At 41.5% G+C, this 21677-nt stretch overlaps 3 protein-coding genes across 5 annotated transcripts; all 3 read left to right on the top strand.

The window, feature by feature from the left end:
- Window positions 1-108: 108 nt before the first annotated feature.
- Window positions 109-4597, top strand: LOC308115562 (retinol dehydrogenase 8). Of its 3 annotated transcripts, XM_080473123.1 has the most exons (7): window positions 174-340; window positions 1159-1243; window positions 2147-2308; window positions 2650-2829; window positions 2911-3004; window positions 3111-3294; window positions 3408-4597. In XM_080473123.1, the coding sequence occupies exons 3-7, from the start codon at window positions 2158-2160 to the stop codon at window positions 3633-3635; spliced, it is 837 nt and encodes a 278-aa protein (XP_080329249.1). In that variant the 5' UTR covers window positions 174-340; window positions 1159-1243; window positions 2147-2157; the 3' UTR covers window positions 3636-4597. The 3 variants fall into 3 exon arrangements, with proteins under 3 accessions (XP_080329248.1, XP_080329249.1, XP_080329247.1); XM_080473122.1 differs by lacking the exon at window positions 1159-1243 and having other exon boundaries at window positions 109-340; XM_080473121.1 differs by lacking the exon at window positions 1159-1243 and having other exon boundaries at window positions 2650-3004.
- A 698-nt stretch (window positions 4598-5295) lies between these two features.
- On the top strand, window positions 5296-12431 carry dr1 (down-regulator of transcription 1). Its single transcript, XM_080473124.1, has 3 exons — window positions 5296-6099; window positions 7930-8093; window positions 11461-12431. Exons 1-3 carry the CDS (start codon window positions 5880-5882, stop codon window positions 11608-11610), a joined length of 534 nt encoding a protein of 177 aa, XP_080329250.1. The 5' UTR covers window positions 5296-5879; the 3' UTR covers window positions 11611-12431.
- Window positions 12432-13857: 1426 nt separating this feature from the next.
- LOC308115555 (protein wntless homolog) lies at window positions 13858-21337 on the top strand (the record flags this gene model as incomplete). Its single annotated transcript, XM_080473113.1, has 12 exons — window positions 13858-13963; window positions 14052-14315; window positions 15298-15422; window positions 16521-16676; window positions 16760-16896; window positions 18650-18818; window positions 18895-18992; window positions 19073-19136; window positions 19428-19571; window positions 20040-20123; window positions 20223-20388; window positions 21237-21337. The coding sequence occupies 12 exons, from the start codon at window positions 13858-13860 to the stop codon at window positions 21335-21337; spliced, it is 1614 nt and encodes a 537-aa protein (XP_080329239.1).
- Window positions 21338-21677: the final 340 nt, after the last annotated feature.

Here is a 21677-nt window from a genome sequence, read left to right as displayed (position 1 = left end):
TTGCACATCGTTATCACTGGCATAAATCCTCATTATACTGCGGAGCCAGAGGGGGAGGCCACGCTGGACGGTTAATCTTCAGGCCATGTGCATGCGGGCATATCTGCTGAGTTGCAGACTTGTGGATTAGGGGAGAGTCGGCTTTTAAAGGGACTCCACGTTGCGCCTCCCTTGCCACTTCTCTCGCTTCTCGGGCCTCATCTGCTGTTGGAGATCCAAAGCAAAGACTGAGAGCGGTCAACAATGAACCAGAAGGTGGTTCTCATCACGGGCTGCTCCTCCGGGATTGGCCTCGCTCTGGCTGCCCGCATCGCAAAAGACGAGAAGAAGAGGTTCATGGGTAAATTTGGTTTGAAAAGGCTTTCTTTAAACCCGCTGAGAGGATTTCATTACGTCGTTCTTTGGTTCTTTGAAATGCTGTCATGCTTCATTTGGATTCTCTTGAGCTTTCAATTTCATCACTCATGTCTATTTTTTGATGAGTAGAGTTTGCACGCACTGCAGGGCCTCAATTTTCAGGGTCAAATTCAAATAATGTAGATATTAGTCGTACAAATGAGGAGTATAAGTGGCACACAATTAAAATTTTTGCATCCACCCTACACATACAGTTGATAATATCAGAGTCTTAACAGTTGGATGTTTCGCTATTATCTTTGCTTCTTAAGGAAATGTCGAGGCCTTGACAAACTCAAAGTGTGATTTAATAGAAATGAATATTTAAAATTTGAACTCTTATTCATATTGGTCAGAAAAACGTGTTTGTAATAGAATATTTAGATTTCATATCATACTCTTCTTTTATTCAGTTGTTTTTACTCAATGAAAATCAAATTGTAGTGCAAATATCAACGGTGCCAAACTACACAAGATGGACTTTAACTGAAAACTATCCTGTGGCCTTAATTAAGATCGTTTTAACAGGATGATGTGTTCAAAGCTACTTCTATATTTAGGCTTGTAGAACTTGGGAACATACAGTACATCTCAGTCGTGTCGGTAAACCTTTATGTCTTTCGTAACAAATGAATGAATTCAAACTTTGCATTAGTCTATTCAACCTACCGTGATATTCTAAAATGTAGATGTTTTAAACCAGATCGCCTATTTTGTTGGATTGATGTAAGCACTGACCTAAAATACATTGCTTCTTTCCAGAAATGACACCTTGGTTTACTCGGTATAACCGGAAAGCCTCAGTGTCATCGGCTTCCATCCACCAAGGCTTGTGGATTATCCACAGGTGGTCACGTGTTCCTGATGCATGGCAATTCAATAATAGCATTAATAATGTGTTAATGCCGTGAACATCGCGGCCAGCATTATCGAGAATATGGTTGCATTTGCAGACAGTTCCAACCTAGGTGAAACTGAGTGCTTATGCCATGTAACTTTGAAGGCACTTTTATATGTAGAACGTTAAAGGAAAAAAAAGTCTCTTAAAGGAAATCAAGAGTTGTGCGTTTTGCTTTAGGTTTGAATACTGAAGTTAGCAGGCTGACCAAGCCTGTCCAGTTTTAGAAATCCAGCAAGTAGTCCGTCCTCGGTGCAGTCATAAACCTGTCCTATTGAATGATAAACATAACAGAGCATGGAGCGCTGATATATTAATATCGAATAAACAAACTTCCGAAAACTGACAGAAATGCAAAAGACAAACTGGGAATGACGGTGACTTGCTGCGGCCCGATGGCCACACTGGAGAGATACTCGGTTACAAATGATTTGGTGGGATAGAAAAAAAAACCCTGATGTTTATTTTAATATATCTTCATCTGAGTGGGTTTCAACAGTTCAAGGTCTATTAACACATCGCTGACAATCTCGTGTTCGTCACATCATTTTGATAGTTTTGAATTATTTTGCGACTTTTTTTTTTTTTTAACCATGTACCCACTGACACTCTGCTGGCTACTGCTGGACTAAAGTGAAGTATATTGGGTTGTTTGTTTGGTTTTTTGTAAGGAAATAAATTAAAAAACTACCTCCTTTTATTTTTTTGCTTTAGATACAATGATTCTTTCTTGGTTATTTAATTTAATTTAATTTAATTTAATTTAATTTAATTTAATTTAATTTAATTTAATTTAATTTAATTTAATTTAATTTAATTTAATTTAATTTACCAGGTCTTTGTCTGTTGTAGTCTATGCTACCATGAGGAACCTGAGTAAGGGAGAGGCCTTGGTCGAGGAAGCCGGTCGGACACTGGGCAGGACTATGGAGATCAAGCAATTGGACGTATGTGATGAGAACTCCATCAAATCCTGTGTGGACAGCCTGCCTGAGCGCAAGGTGGATATCCTCAGTAAGTCTGCAAACTTAACTCTTAATGAGAGAATTTTTTTTTTTTTAAATTAGGAATATTCGCATTAATTCATATTTTTATTGTATACACCATATGATCAGATGTCATTGGTTAGGGTTCGGGTTACATGCAATATAACTTTATTTTTGTATAATTCAAAAACAAAATGAAGCAGCCTTGTATTGTGAAGATTTTGCTAAAGCTGGTGGATAAAGTTGTAAATTCGATATTTCGTGAAACACTTTGCTTCAAACCATGACAACAGTGAAAGTCAGCAATTTACCATCGATAAACAAAACGTCATCTTCAGAGTTTCCTCTCTTCTTCACCTCCTCTGTCAGTAAGTAATGCTGGGATGGGTCTGATTGGCCCGATTGAGTGTCAGTCCATTGAGGAGATGAGGACAGTCATGGACACCAACTTCTTCGGCCTTGTGCGGTTGCTGAAGGAGATCCTGCCTGACATGAAGCGGAGGAAAAAGGGCCACATTGTGGTCATCAGCAGCGTGATGGGCATTCAGGGTGAGGAGAGCCACTCGCGGTTCACCTTGAGGGTGTTTGTTCATGAGACAGTCGCTCTAACGTTTGCCGTTTTCCCTGTAGGGATCTTATTCAATGACGTCTATGCGGCGTCCAAGTTTGCGGTGGAAGGCTTTTGTGAAAGCTTGGCAGTCCAAGCGTTGAGGTTCAATCTCAAGTAAGACGCGACGTTTCCCCTTTGCTCCCGCAGTCCACGTGATAATTCCAGTTTGTCACGTTGGTTACAAACACACACTTGTGCTTCTCTCATATCCCTCTGGTAGCATCAGCCTGATAGAGCCAGGGCCGGTGATAACAGAGTTTGAGAGGAAGGTTTTCGACGAGGGGATGAAAACAGATCTGAGCAAAGCCGACAAAGTGACTGCCGACATGTTCGTGAACATCTACCTAAAGAACTACAAGCAAATCTTTGAAACCCTCGGGCAGACTGCCGAGGATGTAGCCGAGGTGCAGAAAAACCACAAGCATTCCCTCAAACTGTTCGGAAAAAAAAAATGTCTATGGTCCAGCGTCCTTAATCTGTATTCATGGTCCGTGTTTACTTGTGCTTCACTTCCTAGCACACTTTCAAGATCATCACCATGGAGAATCCCCCTTTCCGCCATCAGACCAACACCCTTTACACGCCCATGACCACGCTGAAATATGCCGACCCCAATGGCGACCTTCCAATCGACACGTTCTACAAGATGGTTTTCGAGCACGACAAGGTTTTCAACGCCAGCTTGAACTTCCTCAAGCTGCTGCGCTGGAGAAGTCGAAAGAGCTTCACCCTGGAAAAGGAGTAGAGCAGTTAAGTCCACGCGTCATCCTGTATCTGCATTGTCTTCAAGCATTTGATGTCCCCCTTTGCGACTGTGAATGTTGAAACAAATAAAGAAATGAAAATCCACGAATGGTTGTGGACCGTCTCCTCGCAGGTGTCAGTAACGGGACAATAATGCAGCGTTGAGGAGAACTTTGGAAACACCCCACGTGTCATGTTGCCCACTCGCCGTGACACATTGTGTTTGTGTGATGTAAGGTGTTTACGCCGTAATCTGGGATTCAAACAGATGCGGAGAAGCTGCTGCATTCTGTGGGCCCAAGCTCATTTAAGAGCTTAGGCCCAAAGACACAACACTTACTGTTCCCAAGCTGTCCCTCCGCAGCTGTTTGTTCCTGAAGTCCATTTTGATTTTCTTTATCTTCGTGGTGTTGAGTTGTTTTTTTTTAACTCTGCGTAACAGCAGACAGTCTGACTTTTCCAACCTCAGCACTGCATTCTGACCCATTGTTGTGGGATTCAAACTCTATGACGGTATTTGTGATTTGGAAAAGTTCGTAGTGAAAGCACAGCACTGAAAGACACCAGTGTTCACGATGCAGGGTGGAGGATTGTTGGTGGCTGATCTCTGCAATTTGTTAAGAGGTCCAGTGTCGAGTTCTGATTACGTAGTACTATTTCAGTTGACTACCGGGAGTTTGTCCATAAGGGAATAACAATCAATAGAAAATTTGGGATGAAATTTGGAGTGTGCCTGCTACCTGCTGCATATCTGCTTCATATTGCCGCTATTACATAAGTTGAAATCGTGACAGTCATTGTGTGTATTTGTATGTCTGAGAGAGAGAGAGAGAGAGAGAGAGAGGATAATATGTATGTGTGATAATAACAGTAAGAGTTAAAAGTATTAATAAAGTATCTGTAATATTTCAAATGAAGGGACAGTAGTCGTTGAAAAGTATTAATAAAGTACCAGCAATAGTGGAAAAGTATCACTAAAGTTTTAGTGGTAGTTAAAAATGTATCAATAAAGTACCAATAAGAGTCAAAAGTAGCAATAAATGGACAGTAATAGATAAATGTAGCAATTAATCTAACGGAATTAGTGGATAAAAGTAGCAATATTGTACCGGTAATAGTTTAATAAACTATAAATAAAGTACCAGCAATAGATACAAAGTATCAATAAAGTCCCAGTAAGAGCTAAAAAGTATCAATGAAGAACCAGAAGTTGTTTAACATGCATAAATAAAGTACCCGTAATGGTCTCAAAAAACTATCAATAAAGTACAAGTAGTAGTAGTAGTAGAAAGGCTATCAATATAGTACCAGTAAAAATTAAGATACATCAGTATAGTACCAGTAAAAGTTATAAAGTATGAATAAAGATTTAATTCAAGCAAAAAAAAACAAAAAAACATCTGAAGAGCCAATAAGAAACTACTCTTTTTAGTGACCCGAGCAAAAAAGAACAAACTCTTTTTAGTGAGATGATCCAAAAGAACTGAGACTTTTTACTGAACCGGGTCAAAAAACGGACTCATCTTAATGAATGTAGCCAAAAAGAACCGACTCTTCTAAAAGAGGTGTCCTTCCCATCACTGTCTCTGCACGAACAGTAGGTGGCGGTACCTGTTGACTGGGGTGCTTCAAACGCATTTTAATGTACCAACGAGTGGCCCGCTTTTATTTTCTTCTTCGTCGTTGTATTCGGACAAACTGAGGGCTGGTGTTGCCTCCATGGTTGACCCTACATATTAAGGTTAAAAACAAGTGTCCGTGCGCTTGCGCGTGTGTAAAATGCGTGGTTGCTTTGCGGCTGCGTGGTAGGGCGGCCGGCGGCTTCACCGTTGTGCGGCGTCTCTGGAACATTCAGTTCCACACGCCGGATGCGCCTCATTGTTAGCCTAGCCTAGCCTAGCCTCCACCACGCTCCCGGTAACGCCGCAAGCCGGCTCGGTGAGTAGCTGACCGGGCTTCCCCCCCCTCTTTTATTGTACCGACGGTTTCCCCTCCCAAGCGTGTCTTCCTTTTTTGTACTTTAACTTAGACCTTTTTAGGTTGTTCCCCCCCCCCCCCCCCCCTATCGCGTTCTATGTTTGTAGCTCTCCTGCCGTTCTAACGGTTAGCACAGTTAGCAGGCTAGCTCAGCCGGTGAAGTTTGAGGAAACTGAAGTCGACCCTGGAGGAGGCTACTCGGCTACTCCAGCGGCTCTCTCGCTCTCTGCGTGGGTTTCTTTGCTTTTTTTTCTTTGCACTTGCCACGATGGCTTCGTCCTCTGGAAACGACGACGACCTCACCATCCCGAGAGCCGCTATCAACAAGATGATAAAAGAAACCCTTCCGAACGTGCGGGTGGCCAACGACGCCCGGGAGCTGGTGGTCAACTGCTGCACGGAGTTCATCCATCTGGTGTCGTCGGAGGCCAACGAAATATGCAACAAGTCCGATAAGAAGACCATATCTCCGGAGCATGTTATTAGCGGTGAGTGTTGCACAGTGGGTGTGTGGCTGCACCTGATCCCTGCGGGGGGACTTCAAACTGGGGATGTTTAGAGTTTGTTGGTATTGTTTCGGGATCTACGTCGGTTGCCACAGCAGTGACAACTATTCCTCCTGGGGTCCAGAAAGTTATACACCAGTTATATGATACTCATAGATCAATCGTGAAATTCATAAACACATCAAATACACACACAAAAAATGACTTAATACAGACACATTCACACCATTTTCTCCTGCATTGGTTCGAGGATCAGGTGGGGTCAAACTACATCTTGTAGCAGGTCTGGCATTATAATCATGTGAGCTTGTGGAGAATATAAAGAATAAGACTGCATGCTAACCTTTTATCCAGCAGTTTTCCTTTGCACGACATGAACTTTACTCATCATAGAGCAATGGAGAGCCAGTCCTGCAGCTCTGTTCTGAACACTCCAGGGCTTGGCAAAGACTTCCTTTCATGTATTCTGTATGGCTCACTACCAAAGACTGATTGTTCTGTCAGTTAAAAATAACCACACCCTGTATAGCGTTTGATCTGTACCAGCAATTTGGCTTCATTAACCTGCTCGTTATGCACACCATGGTGATGAAAGTACCAGCTTCTAATCTCAATGCAGTGCACGATTACAACTAGTAATACATTTTGTTTTCTAAACATTCAATTTCAGCTTGTCTCCCCTACTCTGACATCTGGATTCACTCTTGTTGCTTTCAAGTTACTCAGCGCACCTAGCAAAAAGCATAAACATACGTTTAAGTGTTTGATGATAATGTCCGTGTGCAGGGAGATTTGTTTTTCTGCATGAATGCACGGTGCATAAAAACACATTTTTACAGCTCACTCAGTTTTTGTTTTATTTTGCAATATCTGTATCATGCATATTGATATTGTGTTTATGTTAAACTTGCACATTTTTTAAAATCTTTTTTTGCAGCCCAAGTTCACACCATACATTCATGCATGTTTTATACCAGCTGGATCCAGCTCATAGTCCAACCATGGTCCTGGGAATCCTGCAATGTCTTTTAGACATGTTGCTTCAACAAACTTCAGTCTGTTTAGGATTTCATCGCCCAACAATAAATCCCTCATTGTAATCAGGTGTGAGACCTAAAGCGTATAAAGGGTAGAAACATGGATAAATCATCAATCCACCACAGCACACACAAACACCACCAGCTTTTTCGAACAATGCGCAGTGTTTTGTCATGTATTGGCTCTATGTTTACTTTTTAATTTTCTTTTTACTTTTTCTTTCTTTTGTATGTACAAATAGTTACATCTTTTTTATACATGTTCGAAATAATATTCATTCATTCATTCATTCATTCATGATCTTGTAAACTAACATTTATCTTTGGATTGTGGAAACACCTTGAGAAAATGCTGGTGCAGGTAGAACATGCAAGAATTGATGCTATGTACCGTACCAACTCTTACCTTGTTTAAGTTTCAGGTAACTTAGTGTGGTGTTTTGTATTAAATTGAATAGAACTGAATTAATATTTGGGCTGCACAATATTGTGCATCTATCGCCTCATCAACTCGTGCAATGTACATATAGACGCGCAAGACTGACAGTTTGGATGATTATGTTTACATGCATGTGCAGCTCATGTGCACCATCGCATATCTAACTAATTTGCTCTGTAACTAATATCAGGTAACTTCCCATCACCTTTATCGAACAGATTTGAAACTCAGTTTTAGGATGTTTCTGACTGAAATGCAACTTATGGCGTCATGTGTGCCCTCTTGTAGTTTGAAACTACAGAGTAACTATTTGTACCTTCTCCTCTTTTGTCGCAGCGCTCGAGAGCCTCGGCTTTGGATCGTACATTGCCAACGTAAAAGAAGTTGTCCAGGAGTGTAAAACTGTAGCACTGAAGAGAAGGAAGGCCAACTCTCGACTGGAGAACCTGGGCATACCGGAGGAGGAGCTTCTCAGACAGCAGCAGGAATTATTTGCCAAGGTACCGTACCAAACAGTCAACCAGACCGGTCACAAACATCACCATGTGTTTCAAGACCCTGTTTACGTGACGTTTCAGATGAATATACATAGTTTTTGCATTTCTGCTTAAGTAATGTGTAGCATTTACACAGCAACGTTTTGAAAACAAACGTTCGTTTACATGAAAATGACATAGTTGGCATTTAAGCCGGGGCTCTAATGGCTGCTGTTTTGATTTTGTAATAAAACCACACACACATGACTACAAGAACAATACGCTATAAACATTAACAATGGAGAGTGTCACTCAACAATAAAACCTCCCAGTCCCAGGAGGATGTAGACGGGGGGTCATGACACTCTGAAGGAAACATTGTTTTTATTGTCAATCTACTAAGCATGTGCAGAAGAACTGTATTTTGAAAAGTTGCATCTCCGGTGTCGTTTCTATGTTTTAAATGGACACGCAAAACACAACGGCAGTTTTGCATTTTCACTGGATGTCGTGTCAACGGGCCTCAAATGTAGTGTGACAAGTTTCAGTGTGAAATCTAAGATTTAAATGCATTCAACACTTTGCCAAATGTGGTGCATTGCTGAGTGACTTGTTAAAATGTTGGTACTGAAGTTCAGGTTTCCAGGTACAGTTCTATCTCAATCATCCAGATGGTGCTGGGAAGAAATGCTTTCTCTTGTGTCTGTGTAACACAAATAGCCTGGATATTAAAAATGCTGGCAACACAGTGTGTTGTGAATCAAAACAAATATTGTGGTAATATATTTTTCAGTACTACACGCACAGCATGGCATGTTCAACGGTGTGGTAATTATTTTAAACTTTTATTTGGATGAAAATAAGTTCCCCTGTCCTGCATGTCTCAGCTCTCTCCCAGTTGCAGCACACCTGATTGCAATGAGGAGCTCGTTATTGGGCTTTTTCAAAACCTTGGTGATGACATCATCATTAGATTCAGGTATGCTGAAGCGGGGAGAGAACTAAAACACGCAGGACAGGGGCTCTCGAGGACAGAGGTTGGAGACCTCTGGTTTATATGTTTGGAGGCCTTTTAATGTGGAGTTTGCATGTTCTCCCTGAGAAATTCTCCATCCGCAGGTTTTTAAAAACATGCGTTTGAGGTTCCTGTTGTGTTTTTAAATTGCCCCTTGAAGTGAATATTTGCCTTGTGATGGATCACTGATCTCTTACTGCCTGTACAAGTTTGATAGAGAGGTACAGAAGATGATTGGATGGATATTAATAGTTTTTCTATATGTATTCAATTCAAGATGCAGAACGTTTCTTATCATGACAGACTTTAACACATTATCAGAATTCGGTTTGTCTTTTGTCTTTTACATCTTCTGCTCTCAGGACGCCACCTTGTGGCTGAAACACAGCAGGGCAGCTCCAGCTATGAAAACTCCAAAGCGAAAGTGCATGAATCTAAATATTCTCCTGCAGAAACACAAAGATGAACTTGTTGAACCTCTCACAAGTCCATCTCCTATTTTCTGAATACTCTGCCAGCCAGTACAGTACTTGAGCTGTGTATCTCTGTAGGAAAGCTGCCGCGATGTTGCCAGATCACAAAGTTCCAGCTTCTCGCTGATTTTCAACACAAAATGTTTGCTCTTCGCGGAAGAAATACCCGGCAATAAGACAAGGGCTTACAAGGGGGAAAAAAAAGGCATACATGTGCTGGGACTACAAGCGGTTATCACGTGATGCTCAGTGCAGGCCGGGATTACCCAGGAAGAACTGTAGACGAATTACAATGCAGTACTGCCATATTCTCAGAGGAAGATGAAGGCTAAAACGATTATTAGAATGGGAAGGCTGACTAAACGGAAGGCAAGGCAAATTTAATTGTATAGCACCATTCAGACTTAAGACAATTCAGTGTTTACTGAATGGCGATTGAGAATCTTAACCTTAAACAAAAATAAGGTGTGCGTCAAAGCACTATAAACTGAATGCACAAAAGTCAACTTTTGCACTGAAACTGTAACCGAAATAAACCATTCATTCATTCATTAAATGTAAAGATCAGGATTGAAACAGAACTAAAAGTAAAAAAAAAAAAGCTGGTCAAATTAACAATATTGCCTCTGAACACGTAGCTAAAAGCAGAAAATGATAATAAAAGGAAATATTTTGCTATATAATAACATAAAATAAAAACAACTTTAAAAGGTGAAATATGTCCTATGGTGGTAATAAAATAAGAATATATGTTGCAGCTGTGGTACATGTGTGAAATATGGCATAAATTGGTAAAATATGAATAGCTGTAGACATAAATGTTGGATTTGAATGTCTGTGTAATGTGAGTTATAAGTTTTACATAAACAATGGCACCAAAAGAGATCAAATCCAGAAGAACTCGTCGGAGCATAAGAGCAAACACATGCACAGAGAAGGTAATACAATATCAAGTATTGTACAAAGCAATTGAAATGAGGCGGCCGTTGATGTTCTGGCCTCAGTTAGGAAAACTATGTACCGATGGTCTCTAAACATTAACGTTTGGAAGTAATATTTTTCTCTCTTTTGAGAAAGTGGAAAGTATTACTATCCTCTGAGGGTTGATTTATTTTTTTCATATTTCTGTCGCTCAGCTCAATGAGATGAAGCTACGTGCTGAATAAGTTCTTGTTTACACGTCAACGTTTAAGTGGAAATGCTAAACATTTGTATCATTGTGGAAGTCTGTTTACGACGGTGCTCAGAGCAACTGAAAATGCTACGTTTGGGGGGGTGAAATCCCAAAGTGGAACATTTTGAAAAGGCGCTCACTTTTCTAAAACGCTGCTACTGCGCATGCACACCACAGCTGTAGTAAATAGTTGTTCTGCACATGCTCAGTCGATGGACACTAACAACAGTGTTAATGTGTTATTCTCCTGGGACTTGGTAGTTTTATAGTTGACTGTCACTTTAATAACAATCCACCTTCATCATCTGTCTATACGAGTGTCCATTGTTAATGTTTATATTGTTCTCTGCAAGCACGTGTGTGTGGTTGTATTAGATAAACAAACAACAGCACCCCTTAGTGGCCCTAAAGGCTAACTACATAATTTCCATTATTTCTGAATGTTTCCGGTGATTAAGTTGCTGATGTCGTACAAACCATCTTTCGCCTCCTCTTGATATTTTGGCAGAAAATAGTTTACAGTCCGTCTGACTTTTGTCCTCCTCAATATTAAAGAATCTCCAAAAGAAGCAAAATCCCTCTGAAAATGTGTTGGAGGTCTGCAAGTGAGTGTTAACTGAGGGAGTGGTGCTGACTGCACTTGGGGAGTTCTTGCGCTCGCCACCGTCCCGGTGGAGTTCGTATCTCCAGGAAAAGCCCCTGACGTGTATTTTGTGTGGGTCAGTGCAGGCGCGGCAGCAGCAGGCGGAGCTGGCTCAGCAGGAGTGGCTGCAGATGCAACAGGCCACCCAACAAGTGGAGATGGCGGTGCCGTCCACAAGTACCTCCCAACAGTCCTGCTCCTTTCAGGACGACGATGAAGACGAAGACGACATATGAACACTCCCCTCCCCCGGGACGCCACTCGACCTGTCTGGATCGCCCCTTCGGTGGGACGCGCTGCCGCCAGCAGACACGGGACACGTTTGACATGCTGGCGGAGCAAGTGCACATGTGGAAAGGACAATAATGCGGTTGACAGAGGGGGGAGGGGGAGTGGAGGGGGTCGTGATGATTAAACCTGATTTAGCTTTTTTTTTTTTCCTTCTCCTCCTGTCTGAATGTTTCAGTATTTGGTTGTAATTTGTAGATTTCTGGATGCGTCACGGAACCCGGTGAATGTCCATGACTTTTTCTTTTGGGGGGCGAATGCTCTGTTCATGTTTTGGCTCCATCATTTACTGCACCAGTTTTTTTTTTTTTTTGTCATCACCGTGTGTGTGTGTGTGATTTTTACATAAAGAGTCATCTTTATTAAAGATATATCTGTTCAGTGGTTCTCTGGAGAGATTGTGAGTATTGAGGTTTCTTAAAGAGAGAAATAAAGTGAGTTTGAGTACACCTTGCTTCTTCTTTCTCACCACCTACAGTATTGATAATGAGCTACACTTAAAAAAAATACTTTTTTGTCTTATAGAACCAAAGATGGAGAGCAACCAGGAGGGTTTTTGTTTTTTTTATGAAAGTGTTGTCATGGCTGACTCTAGACTTTTTAATTGAATAGGATTATTGTCGTCTCCCCCCCCCCCCCCCCCCCCCCCCCCAGGCGCAGTGTCAAAATGTTGTGACCAGTCGCCGGTGTAACCTAGTTGTACATTCTCATTGCTTATACTGCAAAGTTGTATTCTTAATAAGCAATAAAAGAAACATGTTTCATAGACGCCTGCTTGAACTTTGATTGTCATTTGATCCAGTTTACCACCACGCATACCTTGTTAACTCATTTTATTATATCTCATAAATAAACTGAAGCCTGGGTTCAACAAAATTATAAAAGATGCAATTCAACTGCGAAAAACTGACAATTCAAATGTGAAGCTACAAGGAGCCGGTTGTCCTCCAGTGCTGGCTCATTGCAGGACTGTATTTACATGGAGGACCAGGAAGTACAAGGTGCTCAGAGGGGCAAGGGAAGGGAGGCCGAACTCACAACATACAGAAGCTGAAATGTCAAGACTGAGTGAAGAAATATTTGAAGAGAGATTTTTCACTGGACTGATGAAATGACGTTGACTCTTGTGGTTGGATCAGTAACCGGCATGAAGCTCCAGTGGGAGGTGAGATGGTACCGAAAAAAAACCCTGCCTCTTTCAAGGAGACTATGAAGTTCATACAGGACAGTCAAAGTACCTCACTTGAATGACTTGTCAGTAAAGACCTTAAAGAGGACAGGGGAAAGACACGGTCGCCTGTCTCTCCTGACTGAAACCTCTTTAGAACATCCGTGTTCTTCTTAAATGGGAGATTCAGAATGAAGGAGTCTGGAGGTTTTGGTTGATCATGAGCTGATGAAGAAATTCAGACTTCATGGATGGAAGTCTTGGGACGGTTTTTGAAAAGAAGGGTATTTCCTTTTCACAAACATTTTGTGGAAATGTTAGAAATGTTTTATGTTTATAGTTTCATTATCATTATCTTCAATTAAACAGATGAAAATACAGAAGCGAGGTGAGAGAATAGCTGTTTTTCATTCAGTTGCCTCATGATCAGTCAATAAATAGCCAGGTTTGAGCTTTATTAGTGTTTTAGATACAGTTAGGGCACGTTAGTTGTAAAAAACAAATGAAATAAATCAACAAAAATACAACTTGCCTATATGTTCTGCACACAGTGTATAATGTCAGGAACATTAGGAAGTTCTGCCTTCAATCACATTATATTGCAAAATATACAATTATAGTGGTTTAAACTCGGGGAGGGGGGGGGGGGGTATATTATATATCAGAATACTGACATATTCTGAGAATCTCAATTGTTGTTTATTTTAATTTATCTGTTACAATGCACCTTTCTGGCAATAATACTAAAGTGCGTGATGACTTTCATGCGTCACAATAGAGACCAAAATCGTATGAGTTTTATTATTTCAGTAAGCCATGGTTTCAAAGGGAACAAGAGGAGTTGTCTTTGGTTTTTTTTATTTTTTATACTGAAATCCTTTTCAAGTTCCCGCCCCTCTCCTCCCGTTCTGTTTTTTCTTTTTTTTTCCCCATTCCCTGACGAGTCAGTATGCGTGTGAGCAGGCGTACGGTGTGTAGTGTAGTCAGACTGGAACACAATCTTTATTCTCAGTCGATCCCTTTAGAAATGGCCGGTGCAATTATTGAGAGCATGAGCACTAAAAAATTAGCTTTCTTCGTTTTTATTATTCTGGCTTTTCAAGTTTTTTCCATCATCATCGGAGCCTTGATAGGTGAGTTCACACGTTTCGTTGAATCATAATCCACCTTTCTGTTTTGCAGGTAAATCAAAAGCTCACCGTAGTTCTCTTCTCGCCACAGCTCCCAGTCCCACCAGTGCCATCCATTACTTGGCCACCAAATGCATCAACCGCCACAGGACGCGTGTGTGGCTCATGCCGTGGGGTCCGAGCCGATGCCAGCAGGTCACGAGCTTCGACGAGCCTCTGGCCAAAACTCTGGACGCCAACGACATTGTCTTCGCAGTGCACGTCCCGCTTCCCAACAAGGAGATGAGCCCCTGGTTCCAGTACATGCTGGCTGTCCTGCAGTTCGACATTGCCTTCAGAGTGATTAACCAGATCGGTAAGTTTGACCAATTTGAGCCTGAGACTCCGAACGACTGTATTTCAGGAGAAATGATTGTGGCCCAGAATTCCTGCAGGAATGAGATGACAGCGTTTGCTTCACGTCCTGAGAATCTCTTTTGACAAACAAACAACCATCATTTTCCCCAGAAGTAAAAAAAAAAATTAAAAATAGTGATCCATTACAAATTTGGTAGAGTGGTCGTCTCCCAGTTGGAAGGGTGCCTGTTTGATTCCCATGTCCACACGTTGAAGTGCCCTCGAAAAAGTCAAACTAAGTGGATGGACTGAGTGCCTTGCATGGAGGTGGCCCCCCCTCCATTGGTGTGTGAATGTGATTAACAGTGTAAAGCACTTTGGGGACGGCTTACGCGGTGGAAAACCGCTATATATAAGAGAAATCCATTTACCACTCCATTTGTTGGAAGACATCGCAGAGTGACTCCATTCAGGATTAATACGGTTCTTCTCTGGTAAACGGCAGTTCACAGCTTTGGATGACGCCGGTACTGAAAACTGCCAGTATGTAAAGACATCAGCTCTACGTCTGTTTTCATGTGTGAAGAGTGACAAAATGTCAGAGAGAGAGAAAGCGAGAGAGAGAGAAAGAAAGGAAGCTCTTCCCTTAATTGAATTGAGAACACTAGAGGCGGAGTGGGCCGTCCTCCAATGTGGAGGCGCACTTCACTGTCTCAAGCCTCACTCAGCTGGAAACATGTCCCACGGGAAAGACGCCTTCAGGTTCATAGAAGCAAAAAACAGAACACGTGATGGTGAAATTATTGCTCAATCAGCCTCTAATAAGAGTTTTGTTTTTTACAGTGTATCATACAGAGAGCCACATTATCATAGGAATAATTACTAGTTAAATACAGTCTGATTTTACCATGTACTTAATAGACGTTCTGTGTGTCTGTATCAGCTGCTCCGGTTTTGACAGTGGATGTCTGCTGAACTGAACCGTGTTCCCGTCTGTGCAGGGGACGATGTTGTTGTGACTATCGACGCACGCCTCGGATACCGGGACGATTTGACCTCGGAGTGGACGACAAAAGCCCACTCTGTCGAGCAAAGGCCACTCAGGTGCACGTTTGCTCTCCCAAAGGTAAAGTGGTACGACTGCAGCCCTTCAGGGTTCCCATAGATCGGCCCCTTTCCTCTGCTGGCCCAGGACTGTGGAATGAACCACCTGAGGGCTACAGATGTTTTTATACAAACACTAAATACCTTCCTTAAAAAATAAGTGTCTTACTTAACCCAATAACATTCTAAACAGTGGTTTTTTTTTTACTTACCTTATAAATTGTACCTATTTTTTCCTTGAAGCACTTTCACACTTTTAGATTGTTTGGATTGTAAAGTGTTTTATAAATAAAATTGATTATTAATTATTATTACTTATTGGCTATTTGCCATTTAGCAAAGAAGTATTGTTTATTGAAAATAGATCGTAGCCAGTATTGGAGAAACTGAAAACAAAACGAAAACCAAGAACAATTGATGCAAAACATACAGGGAATGGATAAAATAACATTTCAAAAGATTCAGCTTGACAAGGATATACAGGCAGATAAATGCAGAACAAGTGAATACACAAGGAAACAAATAAATAAAAGGTAGACAAATGAACAGGATAACAGGAGGCAATAAGTTGATTGATTTTTTTGGGGCACTTGAGAAGTGTTGAATTGTGTTGTGATCTATCTTTGAATTGTGTTGTGATTTCTCGAGATGTTGTGATTATGGCTGGTTTTTACTGAGTTGGCTGGGCTTCATCTCGTCCCAGGGCTGGAAACTGTAAATCAGATCTGGCATCCCTGCTGAGGCCTCAGTAATTAGAATTTGGTTACTAAAGTCATGAGAGTGGTGCTGTCACCTATACTGCATTTATTTATAATGCACTGTTTCCGTGACCTCAAATCAAACATAAAAAAACAAACATTCCAATTTACACATATTAGCCCCAATCCATAAATTACCCTCGGATCCCTCAAGGAAAAGGTTGCTCTGGAAACCTTAAACATTTTAGGGGCCGTACCAGAAAAACTTTACTTTTTAGCCGCCTGTTTATTTTCTTTCTTTCTTTCTTTTTTTAATTCTTGTTGCTCCAAAAACTAACTTGAGAAGACGTGAAAGAAATGTGATGCAAGCAAATGAAGAAATACCACCGACCCCAGATCAGTGCGGTCAACGCTTTTTGCAGATTTATGAAAACGAGGGGCGCTTCTACCAGTGTGAGCCGCTTCCTCTCATGGAGCTGGGTAGCATGGCCCACAAGTATTTTCTCATCAACATGCGCCTGCCAGTGAATGACACCATGAACGTCGGCATCGGAGAAATAAAGGACATCCACATGGTGGTGAGCGACATCCTCACACCTCCATGGTCTCGAAGTGTTTCTATTGAGCCTCTTCTAAACGCTTGATACTCCGTCTCTCCAAGGGCATCCACCAGAACGGAGGCTTCACCACAGTGTGGCTCAGCATGAAGACCGTGTTCAGCCCTTGGATCTTTGCGGCCACAGCTTGGTACTGGCGTCGAATCAGTCTCATGACGAGAGCTGCGGTGCTTTTGGAAAAGTACGTGAGGATAGTGAAGAGGGGAGATGTATTTATTAAGCCAGCGTCTACACGTTTACGCGACGTTTCTTGCATTTTTTTTGCCTCAGAAAAGTTTTAGCATTTATTCAGCAATATATTGAAAACAATATCCGTTTATGCGGAAACAGTAGAAATGCTGAAAATGATGTCGTTTTCATGTCGGGCCAGCAGTGGGTGCTTTTCATTATCATACAATTTCAGCCAACGTTAACTTAATTTAAATACAATGCGTTTATAAAGCACATGGGGCCAGTCATGAAAATGATTGTACTTTTAAACAGCGAGTGAATAGAGAGCACTTATTAAGATTACACTTTTATTAACATACTTGTAAACAAATGCAAGCAGATGCTGCATTAGTGTCTTTAATAAAATGAATGTGTTTTGGGGCTGGTTTATGTGAAATGACAGTTAGTCTGAGTTTAGTGAAGACCAAAGTCAAGCTCAGGTATATTCTCAAACAACACATCAATCCATCTTTCAAAGCATTCTTAGAATTGTACCTAAAAATGGATTTTCAAAATAAACCGTCCTTTTGTATGGCATTGTTTTCAGTCATTAATAAATATCAGCATATCTAAACATTTATGAATTTTAAACCTGGACACGTTTGCAAAATTCTGAACACATCTATGTTTAAAAAGAACTACAATGGAGAAGGTTGAACCTGACCTGCAGCTCTCCTTTCAAACGGGTAAATTAGTGGAGATGTGACAGAGTTAATAAGCAGAGACCCACTGCTTGTTGTCTTCATCTCAACATCTCCAGCTCCAACAAACAGCACGATTCTTTGGCCATCTGTGTCGGCAAAGCCTCCACGCGGTTCACGACTGTTCGAGACGAATTGAAATCATCGCCTTTGCAGACTTGTACGACCTGAAGCTGCGCCGACTCCACGCGATTACGCAACCGAGATGCAAGAATTAAACGTCATAAGCGTGCGCCGTCCATTCAGCAAAAATAAAGTTCAGTTCACATTAGCTTTTGTGAAGTTATGTGATCAAGTCACGGGGTGTTAAGAAAACTAGTCCTTGTAAACTGTGAGTTCTCCATTTACACGTTAAAAATATTGAACTAGACTGAAGTTGACAGCAAGTAAACAGTTTTCATCTTTAACATTCAAGAGCCCAAGATATTAAAAAAAGTCAGTAACATTTTTATGATCGGTATAATATTTGTTGGCAATAATTTGATTTAAAGCTGCAGGAGTATAAAGGTGGTTTACATGAAGGCATTTTTCCACTGTTTTATCAAGTATTTTTACAGCCAGAAAGATTTAGTATAACTCAGGCCGGATTTTAACATTTTCCAATAAGCACATTTTTAAAATATAAAAAAACGATCTTTTCTTAGATCACATTTATCTCCATACATTTCTCCAGGGCTCAGCAGAGTCTGGACATGTTGTGACAAACAAATTGAAGATACCCAATGCAGCAAATGTAGTGAATCCCAGCCTCGTTCTTTCGCTTTCTCTAAAAACCACAAGTACGCCTTGTGGTACACTGTGTAAAGATAAAATACGCCACAAGGCAGGCAGAGGAAATGAAAAGTGCTTAATCTAAAGTGCATGATTGCCTGGAACTGGGTCAGAAATGGAAGCTATCATCTCAGAGCAGATGTAAGATATATATATATATATATATATATATATATATATATATATATATATATATATATATATATGTTTTATTTTTTTTTATAAAGTGAGGAGTATATTTGTCTTTTTCAGGGTGATTTTGGCTCTGGGTGTTTCAATGACCTTCATGAATGTGCCGTTGGAGTGGCTGTCTCTGCACGTTGAGTGGACCTGGACGCTTCTGTTTGAAGATGCCCAGCAAGGGGCATTTTATTCCACACTCTTCTGTTTCTGGATCATCTTTTGTGGAGAACATCTCATGGTTTGAATTTCAATGATGTTTGACACAACTAGTTTTTTCACACATTACTCCCAGGTAATGTTCTTGCCTTTCACAGGACCAAAGTCAGAGGAATCGGCTCTCAGTGTACTGGTGGCAGGTCGGGCTGCTGATGTTTGGCTCATCTGTTCTTTTTATATTTGATCTGAGTGAAAGGTAAATCTCTTTATTTGAAAACCTGTCTGTTGATGTTGCTTCACCTCTCTTTTAAGCAATATTTTCTGTTTTTTCCCAAGGGGGGTTCACTTGAGCAATCCTTTCCACAGTGTGTGGGCATCCGAATTTGGGACAAAGGTTTCAGTATCCTGGAGATATTCATATTGTATTGGATGTGATTATACACTGTTCCTCAGTAATGTGTAGAGGAAAGGTCATGTTGCACAAGAAAATACAAATTAAATCATGTGCAGACATTTAGATGTTAATGGAATTATGGAGCATGTCAGTTTCTGGGGAATAAAGTGTATGAAAGCGTCCTTGGAAGGTGTCAATCCTTATGCTGTTTGTCCACCAAATTCTCAAGCAGCATTATCCCAACAGTGTTGCTTTATGTGAATCATAGATGTGAATCTTCTTTAACCACTCCCACAGATGACCTTCATACTCGTCGCAGGGATTTCTGTTTGTCTGTATTTCATTTCTCTGTGTCGAACAGTGGCTTGTGTGTTTAGGAGCATCAGTGGGAAAATGCAACAACTTCCTGCGATGCCGGAAGCCAGAAGAGTGCACTATAAGGTGGGTCTCGTTTAGCTGCCGTGAAAAAAATTTGCATGTCCACAGGATCCTGCTTCACATTCATTGTCTATGTGTCCATTGCGTTGCCCCGGAGCTGCCCTCAGGTCATTTGCAGAACGTTGCATTCAGTGAACTTTATGCAAATAAGATGCAGGGAGCGGCGGTCTGACTCATCACGGAATTTTTGTACAATGTTTAACGAAGATGTAGTGGAACCAAAACAAGAACAGATTCGGCAACTGCACAGCTTATCTCTCAATTCAAACGTTTTCAGGAATACTTTTGGCTGTGATGTTTTAGTAATAAACAAGAACGTTTGTGTGCCGCCATGTTGGTTTGGTCTGAACTCCAGGAGCAGAGAGCAGTAGATACCTATATTCTGTCGATATCATTGTGCATCCCTAATTGAAACATCTTTTATAGAGTAGCTTAAATATTAACGTCCTTTCTTTGTTTTGTTTTTTTAAGGGTATAATCTTCAGATTTAAGTTCCTGATGCTTGTAACTCTTGCGTGCGCAGCCATGACTGTTGTCTTCTTCATCTTGAACCAGGTAAGTTGAAGGCAGGTAAGTTGAAGGCAGGTAAAAGGCATGTATATTCCCGTAGGAGGATGTCTCAAATCTTTCAAAATATACCCATTTTCCCAACAGGTCAGTGAAAGTCATTGGCACTGGGGAAACTATAAGCTTCAAATCCACAGCGCCTTCCTCACAGGCATCTACGGCATGTGGAACCTCTATGTCTTCACCATCATCTTCCTCTACGCCCCCTCACACAAGGACAACAGGAACAAGTCAGGAGGCAGTCGACAGGCAGGTTTGTAACAACTCCATTATGTAATGCTAGGTTTACACTATGTTCACGGCAGCCACGTTTGCCCGAAACGTAGTGTGTCGTGGGATCTTGGGGAATTCTGAGGAAGGTCTGTCCTTTTTTTCAAGTTCTGTTTCTACTGATGAAATGTGGACGCCGGGCCATTTTGAAGCATGTTTTTGCCCCAAAGGGCCACCAAAAGTGAAGTTAATCATTGTATCCTGAGACTTTTGCTGGGTGCATACATACCTCTTGATTTCTTTTTCGATGGCAGAGCTTATAGGTGTTCTGTCGTTGATTGCTCAAACTCAAATGAAACTCCCCTCCGGGGCCGGCTTCCTCCCAGACCGTGCATGCTGTGGCAGACCGGAGTAGAACACAACGCGTCGGGTCCACAAACCGCCACACGCCGGGATACGCCACGATTGAACGTGATGAAACAGCTCCCACACACCGTAGCTACGCTATGAGAACCGTGATGAAGCGCGGCGCGACGTGATAAAACGCGAAGCAACCGTGAAACAACCGTGATAGAACGCTGGCACAGCAAGTCTGTTAAGACTGTTAAGTTTGCCCATCCCGTCCCCCTACGTTGTTTCACGTCCATCCCGTTTTGTCCACGGTGGCCTGAACCGTGGTTGCCGTGGCTGCCGGTAAAATAGTGTAAACCTAGCTTAATAAGAATCCAGGTGGAAAGGTCAAAGAAAACCTGATGGTTGTGGTTCCCTACACATTACAGTGAAAGTAACTCCCTGCTCTAGATTGTATAAACTGTCTGATTGTGGTTTCTTTGAATTTCACATTACAGTAGAGGTTTTTATTTTTCTGCTTTGTTATGAAATATTCTTCAGATTTGACCGAGAAGCCCGAGAGTCAGGAGACACAGCTGACCTTGGGAGAGCATTGGCCCACAGAGTCCTACAGGATCACAGGGAAGGTGGCTGAGGAGTAACAAACAACCTCAGTCCAGAAAACGTTCTACATTATTATCTGTTAATACATTTTACTGAAGGTGTTTATTCAAGGTCCCATTGTCCAGTTATTTCCATCCCTACACAGGTGGAGTAGGAGTGAACCATCGCAGACTCAAAAACAGTATTTCTAGTCCGGTCCACTTAGTAGTTTAGTTGATGTTTACTTGGTAAATGAAGAATATACCGGGATTTTCCAGTAGCAAGTTGTATAATTGTACTAGTTGTCTGTTCCTGGTCTGGTGAGAACTGTGTAACCCGCTCCTACCTGTGCCCTCAACCTGTGTCCAAAGACCGACACCAAGTGTCCAAATCATGCAA

This window comes from Lipophrys pholis, assembly GCF_963383615.2.
Source record: "Lipophrys pholis genome assembly, chromosome: 10".
NCBI lineage: Eukaryota > Metazoa > Chordata > Actinopteri > Blenniiformes > Blenniidae > Lipophrys > Lipophrys pholis.
This window is presented reverse-complemented; position numbering and strand designations above follow the sequence as displayed.